The sequence below is a fragment of the Pongo abelii genome, chromosome 13, assembly GCF_028885655.2.
Source record: "Pongo abelii isolate AG06213 chromosome 13, NHGRI_mPonAbe1-v2.0_pri, whole genome shotgun sequence".
Taxonomy (NCBI): domain Eukaryota; kingdom Metazoa; phylum Chordata; class Mammalia; order Primates; family Hominidae; genus Pongo; species Pongo abelii.
In genome coordinates, this window is record NC_071998.2 from 60,935,884 (window position 1) to 60,948,341 (window position 12,458).

General features: G+C 40.7%; 1 protein-coding gene across 11 annotated transcripts in view; it reads right to left on the minus strand.

Annotated features, from left to right (window-relative positions):
* Positions 1-1,319: 1,319 nt before the first annotated feature.
* TRPM3 (transient receptor potential cation channel subfamily M member 3) overlaps positions 1,320-12,458 on the minus strand; it is a 585,468-nt gene continuing 574,329 nt past the window's right edge. For 7 of the 11 annotated variants that reach the window (XM_024252051.3, XM_024252058.3, XM_024252049.3 and 4 more), the window contains one exon: positions 1,320-9,696. In XM_024252051.3, coding sequence (XP_024107819.3) covers positions 8,244-9,696 — 1,453 coding nt within the window. In that variant the 3' untranslated portion in view covers positions 1,320-8,243. The remainder of the gene's footprint in view (positions 9,697-12,458) is intronic. The other 4 variants (XM_054520037.2, XM_054520036.2, XM_054520038.2 and 1 more) reach the window with 1 other exon arrangement.

The window sequence follows — 12,458 nt, forward strand, 5'->3', positions numbered from 1 at the left end:
TCACATTCGAAACGAATAGTGTGATAGTATTAGGGATCTTTGGGAAGTGATTAAGTTATGAAGGCTTCATCATCACGACTGGGATTAGTGTCCTTTTAAAAGAGGCTCAAGTAAGCTCCCTTGCCCCTTCTCCCATGTGAGGCTGCAGCAAGGTGCCATCTGTGAAGCAGAGAGCAAGCCCTTACCAGACACCAAGTCTGCTGGTGCCTTGATCTTGGCCTTCCCAGCCTCCAGAACTGTAAGCAATAAGTTTCTCTATAAATTAATTACCCAGTCTAAGGTATTTTGTTATAGCAGCCCAAATGGACTGAGACAGACCATATATGCTTCTCTGTACTCTTTTTTAAATAGACTTAATAATATAGCAATGACATCTATGTCAATATACAAAATTTAATTTTTAATCATGTATCATAATCAGTTATTTTCTCCTGTTGACCAACACATATGTTGTTTCCAGTTGATTCTTGTATTCTGATTCCTTTACCTTAAAAGAAATTAAAGTTGTAAAAGACCACTACATTTCCACTCACAAATCCACTGTTACGGGCTGAATTTCATCCTCCTAGTACATATAGGGGCCATCCAGGTAATGCTCTGAGTAAAGGGAACTTGAGAATGGTGGGGACTGTGGTATATTAGAGAGTACAGGCTCCTTCTAAAAGAGCACCCAAGATGCCATGATTCAGCTGATTATTGTCATATGAAAACACAGGTCTCATATTATCAGATCTTCAGATTTTTTAAAAGAAGCTAGAAATCTGGAATTAGATGTGAAATCTGCATTTATTTATTTATTTATTTATTTATTTATTTATGAGTCAGAGTCTCGACCTGTTGCCTAGGCAGGCTGGAGTGCAGTGGTGCCATCTTGGCTCACTGCAGCCTCGACCTCCTGGGCTCAAGCAATCCTCCCATCTCAGCCTTCAGAGTAGCTGGGACTACAGGCATGTGCCATCATACCCGGCTAATTTTTGTATTTTTAATAAAGACGGGGTTTCACCGTGTTGGCCAGGCTGGTCTCGAACTCCTTATCTCAAGGGATTCTCCCACCTTGGCCTCCCAAAGTGCAGGGATTACAGGAGTAAGCCACTGTGCCAAGCCTCAATTTTTAAATGTTCCAAATTAAAAAAAAAATTGCTGGCCAATAATACCCTTTTCCTGCTGGTTAGATATGACCCACAGGCTACCAGTTTGCAACTTCCGCTCACTGGAACAAGTAATTTGTGGAGCCCTAGGCAATTATCTCTACTCCAAAAGTTCTTAGGATGAGGATGGTGAAGATTAGATGGCGGCAAATAAGTGCACAAGGAAGTCCAAGTCATGTTTTAAATTACTGAGTTTTTTTTTTTTTTTATTGCAAAACATTTGTTACAGAAATTTCAGAAAGTTTTTCCTGTGGTATCTGCCAACTTCTGCTCTGAATTATATATCTAAACAATCAAGCTCAAAGTGCATTGTGAATCCAATAATAGACCTTTGAAAAAGAACAATTCTTCTAAGGATTTATATATATTTGTAGTGTCAATAGATATGCATACCGTGGTCTATCCATACACAAAGAAGGAAAAGATGTATATATATTTAGCAAACCCAATTTCAAAACCATTGTATTTGTAGGAATTCATTTAAAAATGATATCTGAATAATTTCCCCCATTATAAACTAGGGTTAGAACGTTTACAAATGAGAGTCTAGGTCCTATATTATGAAATGGCTATGAGTACAGTATACTGCACGTACTGTTTTTACACAGCGGTAGCAGCAATATAAACTCAGGTCAGATGCAGTAGTGACAGGAAGCAGGTAAGTCTTCATACTATGCTATGGTACTCTTCTTCTGAATCTCTCTCACACAGACTCTGTATTCAAGTTTAGAATTATGTGGCTAACAAATATACATGCATATATCATTCAGAACAAGAGTAACTCTGAATAAGACAAGTTTCTTTTCCCCCCTCTCAGTTCTCAGTGTATTTTGTGTGTACACTCAACAAGTCACAATCAAGAATCTGATCCTGTTGGCTCTAAATCAGAGGTCCCAAACTATTGCCTTTGGGACTGAATGCTGGTGGCAGACATGTTTGTTTGGCTAGGACAGTGTTTGGAAAGCTGAATTTGAATGTCTTTGTGGTGGGATGTGTATTCTGTCATGCCTTACTTACAAACCCTACTTCTGTTGACTTTCACCAGTCCAGTTCACACATTTGTGTTTTCTGGATCTGGCCCCTCCATGTGTTTGAATTTGCAGCCTCTCAATCTACGTGCAGATGGCTGGTTTTAATGATGTGTGGGAAGCTGCGGTGAAGATGTGTAGGGCTCTTGAGATTTAGAGAGGCAAAAATTGGATGAGGTCACTGTGAACACCAGCCGGGGTAGACGCAGGAGGAGGCTAAGTTGGTGGGAAGATCAGGCCTGGGACAAAGTCTAAATGTTTGCCTTTTTCCAAGTGGCTGCTGTTTCAGCTTACTGTGCCAGGGTCAACAAGGTATAAACGTAATGGGGGCAAGGGTCTGTTGGTCTGGTGAAAAAGCAGCTAGTCTTGGACTAAGAAGAGAAGCAAGTAGAGGGGAGAAAGAAAGACGCACATCCAGGCACGAGGCTGAATTTCCCCCTTTGCCCCATAGGCCTCAGCCACCTGTCTCCTCCAGAGGAAGGCGTGGGTCCTGATTGGCACTGACACTCTTTACAAAGCCTATGGACTTCTAGCCATACACATGTCTTTTCAGTTTCCTGCACACAAACATTGTGCAAGTGCACAAGGGCCTGCAGGTTTAAGGAGGCCGGTAGACTAGGTAAGGTAAGGAAGGGAAAATTCACCTCATTCTTATTGCCATCTGGATTACCTGGTCACCAAAATCCTCTTTTAGATGACCTGTAGAAACAGTCACATGTTGCTTTCATTAGCAGTGATGAGTGCAAGGAAATCATCAGAGAAAAGGTGACACAACTACCTTCTGAGAGGAATTAAAGAAAAGAAAAAAATTGCTTTTCCTTAATTGGAACCAGCCTTTCTTTTGGTTGACTCCAATCTGAGACACAGAATATCCAACTTGTAAAAAGAAGAGAAAGCTTAGGTCAATGCAGGCTGACAGGAAAGTTTTCTCTACTCATTTTAGGAGCAGTCATTTTCAAAACTGTGCAAATTGGCTCCTCTCTTTAACAGATATTGAATGGCTTCTAGTAATGGTGATTTTCTAAAAGAGTAAACTCTTTAGAACCACCCAGTGCTTCATCAGACACCCAAACACACGCCTCCCACCCCCAGGCTAGGCTCACCCCCAAGGTGAAGAAGCCACAAGACAAGGAGGGAGGTCTCTTGTCATATCATTGGATCACACATTCACAGCGATCTGCGCACTTCTGCACTATCACAAATGGACTTTTCACTCTCATCTCTGGCTTAGCAATTTGCACTCAGTAGCTCTGAAGAATCAGAAATGTGTCTTGCATATATCACAGATGCACAACACCTAGACCTTGGCAGACCCAAGAGGTGTTGGCTTGCCACCTCTGGGTCCCATGGCTATACAACCTGCAGTTAATACTTTATTTCATATTATTTGTTCAGTGCTTAAAAAAAAAAGATTTAAAAATCCCTTGGTTACTTTTTTTTTGTTTTTAATTTCTCAAAACTGAACATAATCCCCATAGTAAGAAGCCCAACTGTTTGAGTGAATTCCTAACTGGCTTAAGCGTCACAGCAGGCAATAGTAAAATGTTAAGTGCCTTAGAAAAGTCAAAAGAAATGCATAAAGCAGTGCATGCATTTTGTCGACACAAAATTAAGACCAGGTTTGGAGAGAGATTACTTCATTTAAGTCACATTGTTATTGTTAAAGGATAGTGAGTTATAATGCAATATCTAGGCCAAATATATAACCACCTACACACTAGTATCACTTTATCTAGAAACAACATAGTGTTACTAAATGAACATATTTATAAAATACTGTACACTGCTTCTGCATGGGGTTGGCAGATGTAAACAGCTAATTCAACTGGAGTTTAAAATATCATTTTAAGTTCATTTGTCATATAGTCTTTTGCATAACATGCCAGTTCATCTTTCACAAAATCACAACTTGCCTACCACAGCTCGCAGGACTCATTAGAGGATATACATCAGCTTACACACATATTTTACAGTGGTCTACAGGAACATGAAAAGCATCAAGCAGATCAGGAACAAAAATGCCCAGTTCACAAAGATGCTAAATAACATGGAATTGGGAACATAATTAATCATTGCAACATGTGCTTCTTTATTGAATGTTACAGATTTATAAATGATTATAAAGCTCTCCTGTAACGTTCATTAATACAACCACATGCTGCAACTATGCTGGGTTAAACATGGGTTACATACATGTTTACATGTGTTTTATAATACAGCATTGCCCAACATATGAATGGTATAGCCTATAGATAGAGCATGATGGATGACTGGATAATATTTATCATCTTTAAAGAAACTAAACAGCCCAAACATTCAGGAAGATTAGACTGTACAGACTCAGAAAGTAAAAAAGAAAAGTACTATCCAGTTATCTACCATAATATTATCTATAGAAACCATATTTTAGAATACATTTGAAACATTCAGAAGAAACACATTTTGTGTTTTTATGAGTACATTTTTCTCATTTGATTATTCTTATATATATATTTTGAAAGGGGAACTTTCAAAGTGCTAAATAATATCCTAGACCTGGAAACTTATACATTTAAAAAATCCAGTTCTGTAAAGTGCTGTATTCTGACTGCCAATACACCTTTTGGCTTGCAGAGATAATACAAACTAGTCATGAAAATTGTACCCAAGCTTTCCAGCTCCTCATTCAAATCTATCAAGGAGGGGCCCTCTAACTATAAATATAAAGTATATTGGTTAAGCAGGAGACCTCCATGGTCATTTTCATAAAACATCCTTAAATTTTTTTTCAAAAGGAACAAGCAATTTAGAACAAATCGTTACATATAGTAGTATATAAAAATTGGCACCTTTGAAGCAGATGATTAAACCGAAGTTATTACTTCCTTGAGCTCTCTATGACTTTATTTACGGTCCTCAGTAACTTGCTGCTCATGAACTGCTTAATTCACAAAGACAGGTAATTAACGTCCCCTCGATCAGGGATGTGGTGGAATCAATGGGCTGAGCATAAGCTGACTGCACAAGGCCACAGAATCAATGCCACATCTGTGCACGGAGAACCCGGAAATGGAAGGAAATGGACTGAAAAATAACACACATACATGTGCACGGGAAGGAAATGGCTCATGGAAGTTACACAGTTTGTGTCTACAGTCATTGAAGTTTGGCTTATATATTTCACATGTTTCACAGACGTTAGAACTTAATTTTCATGCACAACAGAAGAATCGGGTAATTGCAAGATCAGGACTGTTGAGTATTTCGTTTCCCAGTTCCTATACTTTTCTCTCTGAAATCATGATGAATGGAAACACTTGCGCTGAAAATTTCTTTCCCTCACTTCCAATCTGGCCCAGAATGAGGCCTTGGAGGTGTTTGATGTCAATGAATAATGTTTTCACCTCCTTCTTGGATTCCTCTATAGACCCTTCAGGGAGCCTTCAGCATTGTGATTGTGCTTGATACTTAAAATCATCAACATGTTAGGATGTAAGTGCATTAAATTGGCAACATCTAATTTAAAGAACGAAAATAACAAAATCTTTGTTCAAACTCTGGTGCTGAGATTTGGCCTTCCTGAGAATCACAGAGAGATGGTCTCAAATGTAAAGTGCCTATTACAACTGCATTAACTATGAGCAAACATGGTTCCTTTTCCTCATAATCAATATAGAACCAGGGGCTCATGAACCCTTTCAAGTTATATTCCAACTTTGCATTATGTACATTTTTTTTTCTTTCTGGAGAGAGAGCCTAGAGTTATCATCAGATCCTCATAGGGATTCATGACTCAAGGAAGTTTAAGGATGACTGATTTATTCTCAGACCCAGTGCATGTTTGCTGAGAGGGAAATAGCCAGTGTGGGGCCCAATAAAATGTTAAGTGTTTCTAGAACAGCTGTAAATAAGGGAGTCTGGATGTTTGTTACCAATGCACCTAAATGCCAAGGAGTGAAAAAGGAATTGTTTAATTCTTTACATATGTGACCACATCACACTTTTTATACCTGAAATGCTTATTCAGAAGAGTTTTTATTTTGTTTTTTTCTTATATTTAAAGGCCATGTATTTACTTGATTTCACAAAATGAAGTAAAACTTGGTGTTTTCAATTATAATTAAACAAAAGAACCAGGTAGTATCTCAGGCCAGGAACAATAGATCATTTTCCTTAAAGGCTTTATTCTTTTTTAAACATTAATGAGCCAAATAGGAATCCAAAGATTTGAGGTCAAGATTTCTTTATCCCACTTCCAATCCAGATTCTGATCCAGAAGATTATGCCTCTACTTTAGAGTCTGTAACACTAGCTGGTTTAAAGTTGCATGTCTATTCAGATTGTACTTGGTGTAAAAACTTTGTTTAGGAAAAGTCAGAATAATAAGGTGTCCTGATAGTGAGTGATTTCAGACAAAAAAGGGCAGAAGGCGAGCAGTGAGTCATTTTGACAACTCTAGATTGATATGAGGAAAAGTCATAGGAATTTTAAAAAATCATAATTTCAACATTTGGTCTAATAATATAATGAACTCTTTCAATGGAACTTCTTGTATATTAAAAAAAAATCTTGATTATACTTCAAGGTGATAGAAAAGTCCAAGCCTCTTAAGAAAGTTCTTTATGTCCATTTATTTTATATATAAATATGTGTCTCTGCATAAATGCATATACATGTGTATAAGTGGCATATACTATAGAACTCTTTATATGGTTTATTTTCTTTCTATTTTGGTCTACTGTATCTTTTTTTATAGCTCTGTCTATAAGAAAAATATTCATGGTATGCTTGCAACTGATGGCTTTGGGTTGATACCAAACTCCCAGTCAAATCTAAGGTTATTTATAGTTTTGAAACTTCCTTAAAAAGTACTTTGGAACATTTCCATAGAAAAGATACCAGCCCTTGAAAAACTCCAATTAAATTTATGCTGAGCTCAGATTAGATGGCAAAACTCTAGGTATGAAAATATCCACATATAACCATATATTCATATACAAAATGGTCATGTGATGAGTGGTGTGAAAAATTGGCAGTTACGTCTTGGAGGTGTTCAGGAGGATGTGGTGGAGCCATGCAAATGATGACGGTCACACAGCAGCACAACACACAACATGAACGGTGAGAACAGAACATCCCACATGGCAATTTCAGGCTAGTTCTGTCCACTGTTCTTTTTTTTTTTTAAGTTCAATATTACATATTCAGTGAATGAATTCATTGATGACAGGTGAGATACAAAATAAATTAAAAAATATAAAATTATTTAATTACATTCATCCTGAGCTTGCTCGACTAGACTTGAACGCCCACTGTATATAATAAATCACTTGACTTTTGTTTTTTTAACATCAACTCTTCTTTCATTTCGATTGCAATACAAAAAGGCATTTCTGTTCCCTTATTTTCTTCAAAAAAGGATAAACAGTTGTGGCACCAGAAGTGAATAGATAAGAGACAGGTGAACTATGACTGTTACCTTGTTTTTTCTTTATAATGATCAATTACAGAAGTGTTGGCATGAGAAGGATGTGGGACGTTAGGTAGAACTGCTTGCTGCCGGCTTATACTGAATAAAGAGGATGCTCTTCATCAGTCACCAGTGATGGAGCCAATGTGAAAAGAAAACAGAATGGAAGTTTAGAATATCTCATTGTGTACGCTGGCTATTTTATTTTATTTTGCAATTTAGCCCTGCATCCTACAACTCTTGATAATGGTCAGAAATCAACAGATGCCTCCTGGCATGGAGCGTGCTCGAAGCCCCTTGTTTCCCCTGCTGTCATGGCTTTCTGCTGTGACTGCGGACACACATTTATCTCTAACCCTTCCTTCTCCCTCTCTTTCCCCTCCCTGCCCAGCAAGTGTGAACATGCCTTAAATCCCCTGTGTCTGGCACTGGGTCAGATCAAATGCTTTCTTGATCTGTGGCCCAGAAGTCACCTTTGAGTTAACACCTCTCAAAGCATTGCTTGTTTTGCTCAGCTAAGAATAAAGCAGGTATGATTCAAGGAAAGGGGAAAAACTGGAGTGGGAGAGAATTTTAGGGCTGGATTCTTGAGCCTCCTGTGACGGATATTAAGAAGGATTAGTTGTGCTTGCTTTCAAAGCTTTGGAAAGCCGATGTTCTGGACAGTCTCCTCATGGACAGGCTGTCCCCTCGGCCCTCCGGCTTGGAGGACTTGCTTCTCTGGAAGGGATTTCGCAGGCTTGCTGTGTTCCGCTGCCTGTCAAGTTTGTCACTGATGGAGAAGCTCTTCCTGGTATGTGCATATGGCACGCTTGGCTCCTCTGCCGAGTAGCTGTTGGCGCGCTCTATCTTGGGAACAGTGATGTTGTTGGACAGGGTTCTGTCTGAGTTATCACCCTCCTGGGAGGATATTGCAATGGTGGCTCTGCGGCCTTTGGCCTCATTCTCCTCACTGTCAGAGCTGGGGTGACTCAGTTCTGCTTCTCGCTCTGGGTGGCAGCAAGTTAAGTCCTCCACTTTGTCTCCAAGACCTCCAGGGAAGGCAGCTCTGTCCGCAATTGCTTGAGGGGCATTGACACACCTTGTGTCAATACAGTCTGTAATACTTGTGTATTCTGCTGTTTTCACAGGCACCCCAAAGTTGGCATAATAGCTCCTTGAGGGGGAAAACATAAAGCTATGAGATTTCACGATGGGAGCCTCTTCTAGAAGAAAGGGTGTGGTGGCTAGGTAGCGGCTGCTTTTGGAACGCTCAATGGTGTGGTACATCGGAGGCTCTGAGTCCCAGGGGTTTTGGCATTCTGGGAGGTGGGTATAGTCTGAAGAAAAAGATCTAGTGTCCATGGAGGTGATGTCCTCGAAATCAATGCTCCGGCTTGGAGGTCTGTCTGTGGGTGCAAGTGTTGCATAGGCACTACTTGAAGGGGCTGTGGAAGGTACTGGAGTTGAAAAGCTTGGCTCGCCCAGCCCAAGGATGTTCACGGAATTGTCCAGAGGGTCTATATCACAGTGGAGCTCATCCATAGCAGAGACATAGATGTCTATACACGATGATGGTCTTCTGGAATCAGGAACAATGGCCAAGGTGTTGGCAGGGGCTGAAGGAGCTTTGAGTTCTTTTGCTACAGAGTGGGAACTAGTAGCCCGGTGTAGGCTCAGGGACCTTTCTTTAAATATACTTTCCAACTTTTCTATACCACCTTTGTCTTTCATATTGACTGAATAGAAAGAATGGCTTCGCATACGGGGCATTAAGGTTGGAGAAGTTGGGGACATGGTCTCCTCACCTGCAGGGTCTATACTCTCTTGGAGCTTGAAGGTGTTCCCTTCCTGGCTGTTGAAGCTGCTCTGACGGACAATGTAGGCTGCGTCCGTGCAGTCTGACGAGGTCCTTGAGCGGATTTTGTTGGACTCGGCCCGCTCCAGACCTGTCAGGCGCTCCAGGGCCGTGGCCATGCGCCCGATAAGGTCTTCCAGCTGCGCCAGCCGGATGTCCACGGTCTGGAGTGAAGCCTTCATGGAGTGCTCTCTCTCGTTGACTTCCTCCAGCCGCATAGACATGTTCTCCACCCTGCGCGAGGAAGAGAGAATGAGAGTCACTCGGCCTGGTTCCTCTGCTGGGGCTTTAGAGAGCAAGGATAAAGGGGATCACAGCTGTGCCTGACCTTGGTACCTTCAATGGAAGACAGGTTACAGGTGTTGAGAGGGGTTGGGGAGGAGAGAATGACATTGATGCTGTGACAGAATCACAGAATTCAAATCTTTTTGAGCTAGAAGAGGCTTTAGAGATTATCTAATCCAGTGATTTTTTATTGTTTTAGCTATCAATACCCTTTTCCTCAATGAAATGGAATGCACAGTCCTGATAAAAAGGCACTAAAATGGAACAGTTCTTATTGAAGTAGAGTGGGGCCAAGTCCACCATGGCCTAGCTGTAGCTTGGGGCAGGGTGTAATGACCTGACTAAGCATCCAGTTGTTGGCTTCTCAGGGTCCCCCACAAAATGAGAATGTTGCATTTTGAGGATTTTACCCAGAATTTTGCAATGAAATTTTAGAATCTAGCTATTTTTATTGCAATACACATGTAAAATGAGTATTCCATGGATGGGGGTTATTTTTATTTTGCATTTATACAATAATTTTTGTTGTTATTCATGATAATCTTTTTAGAATGTTGTGTCTCTAAAGGAACTAATATGGCCCAGTTACTGAGGTATCCAGGATTGATCTAATCTAATCCAATCTTTTCATTCATAAAGGAAAAGCAAAAATTAAGAATTTAACCAAGATTGCATAAAACAATTTGTTGTAAACATTGGAGTATCTGTCAATAAGTCAATTCTTCTACTCCTCTCTCTGTCTCTCCCTCTCTGGTTAGCTGATCACAGATGCCTTATATTACAGTTATTGCTAGAACTCTCTATCCTCCCATTGGAAATTCTTTTTTTTTTTGAATTAAATTAAATTAACTTTTTTAGAGATGGGGGGGTGTCTCACTTTGTTGCCCAGGCTGGTCTCAAACTCCTGGGCTCAAGTGATCCTCCTGCCTTGGCCTCCCAAAATGCTGGGATTACAGGCATGAGCCACCATGCCCTGCCTTTTGTTAGTTTGTTTCAGACAAGGTCTCACTCTGTTACTTAGGCTGAAGTGCAATGGTGTGATCATGGCTCACTGCAGCCTCAACCTCCCAGACTCAAGCGATCCTCCTGGCTCAGCCTCTCTAGTAGCTGGGACTATAGGTGGATGCTACCATGCTAGCTGTTTTTTAAATTTTTTGTAGAGACAGGGGCTTGCTGTGTTGCCCAGGCTTGTCTTGAACTCCTGGGCTCAAGTGCTTCTCATGTCTCAGCCTCCCAAAGTGCTGGGATCACAGGTGTGAACCCTGGAAATTCTTAGGGGCATGGTTTGTCTCATATTCCTGTTTCCATTTCTATGTGGCCAACCTAATACCTGCCAGGTGTCAACAAATGGGTCAATGACGTTTATGAACTTGATTTCAATTGTCACTCAGTCTGCCTGGCCATTTAAGACAGAGGCCACATATTAAAAATAAAATCATACCTTATTTTTCACTTGCTCAAATTAACTTGGAAAGGAAAAACCAAAGCCAAGTTACAATTTGAGCTCAAACTTTCTCTTTTAAATGTCCAAAGACAAAGCTTTTGGTGAATTTAAATGAGACTCATGCACAACTTTGCTGGAGAGGATTAAAGTTACTTTTTCCAATCCTTCCAATATGCAAAGTAAATCATTTGACTGCTGATTCTTAAGGCACTTGCTGCAGGAAGACCATGGCTACAGAATATGCTTCACAGTGAATGTGGGAATTAGGCTGGGTCCCTGCAGTCTGTGGGGGTGGTGGTGAGGTTTTAATGACAGCAACACTTCTATTAGGGAAGCACATGCACTTCAATGCCAGAAGCAGGTTATATAATACAAGAGGCATGTGGATCTCTGGGAGACCTATAGACTTCTTAAAAACCTCCTCTCCTGCTGGCCAGGAGCATGGAGGTGTGACTCCCCTGCCTTGGGGCACATTTCTGCCTCTCTCAGGACCCCCCACCCCAACTCTGCTTTTATCTTTCAGCTTCCCTTCACCCAGCCAAAGGTCCCAGCCTGCCCTCAAGAGCCCTGCTTGTCTTTTTTTTTTTTTTTTTTTTGCTCCCTCCTGCTGCCCCATAACCAACCCAATGCATCTCAGGGGCCAGGCACACTCTGCCACCATCCCCAGGTGTATTCCCAGAAGACTTGTACATTGAGCTATTCTGTATCTGGCAAACTCAATGCCATGCAGTCAGCTGACACAGCTAATTCAGAAGGAAAATACAGCTTTTCCCTCTTTCACTTCATTTTGTCATATAAACATAGTCCAAGAAACAAAATTACTTACAAGTTTGTGTGTCTCATAGACTTGCAATTACTTTTTCACTATCTAGCCTATGGAGTTTGATTTTGCAAGTACTGTAGTTAAATTTTTTTTACAATGCAATCTGTTATATTTATTTCTTTATTTATGTTTGAGACAAGATTTCACTCTGTCACCCAGGCTGGAAGGCAGTGGTGCAAACATGGCTCACTGCAACCTCGACCTCCTGGGCTCAAGTGATCCTCCTGCTTCAGACTCCCAAGTATCTGGGACTATAGGTGAGCACCACCATGCCCAGCTAATTTTTTGAAACATTTTTTATAGAGCTGGGGTCCACTATATCACTCAGGCTGGTCTTGAACTCTTGGGCTCAAGCAATCCTCCCGCCTCGGCCTCCCAAAGTGCTGGTATTACAGGCATGAGCCACTGCACTTGGCCAATAAACTTTGTCAAGTGTCTAAAATA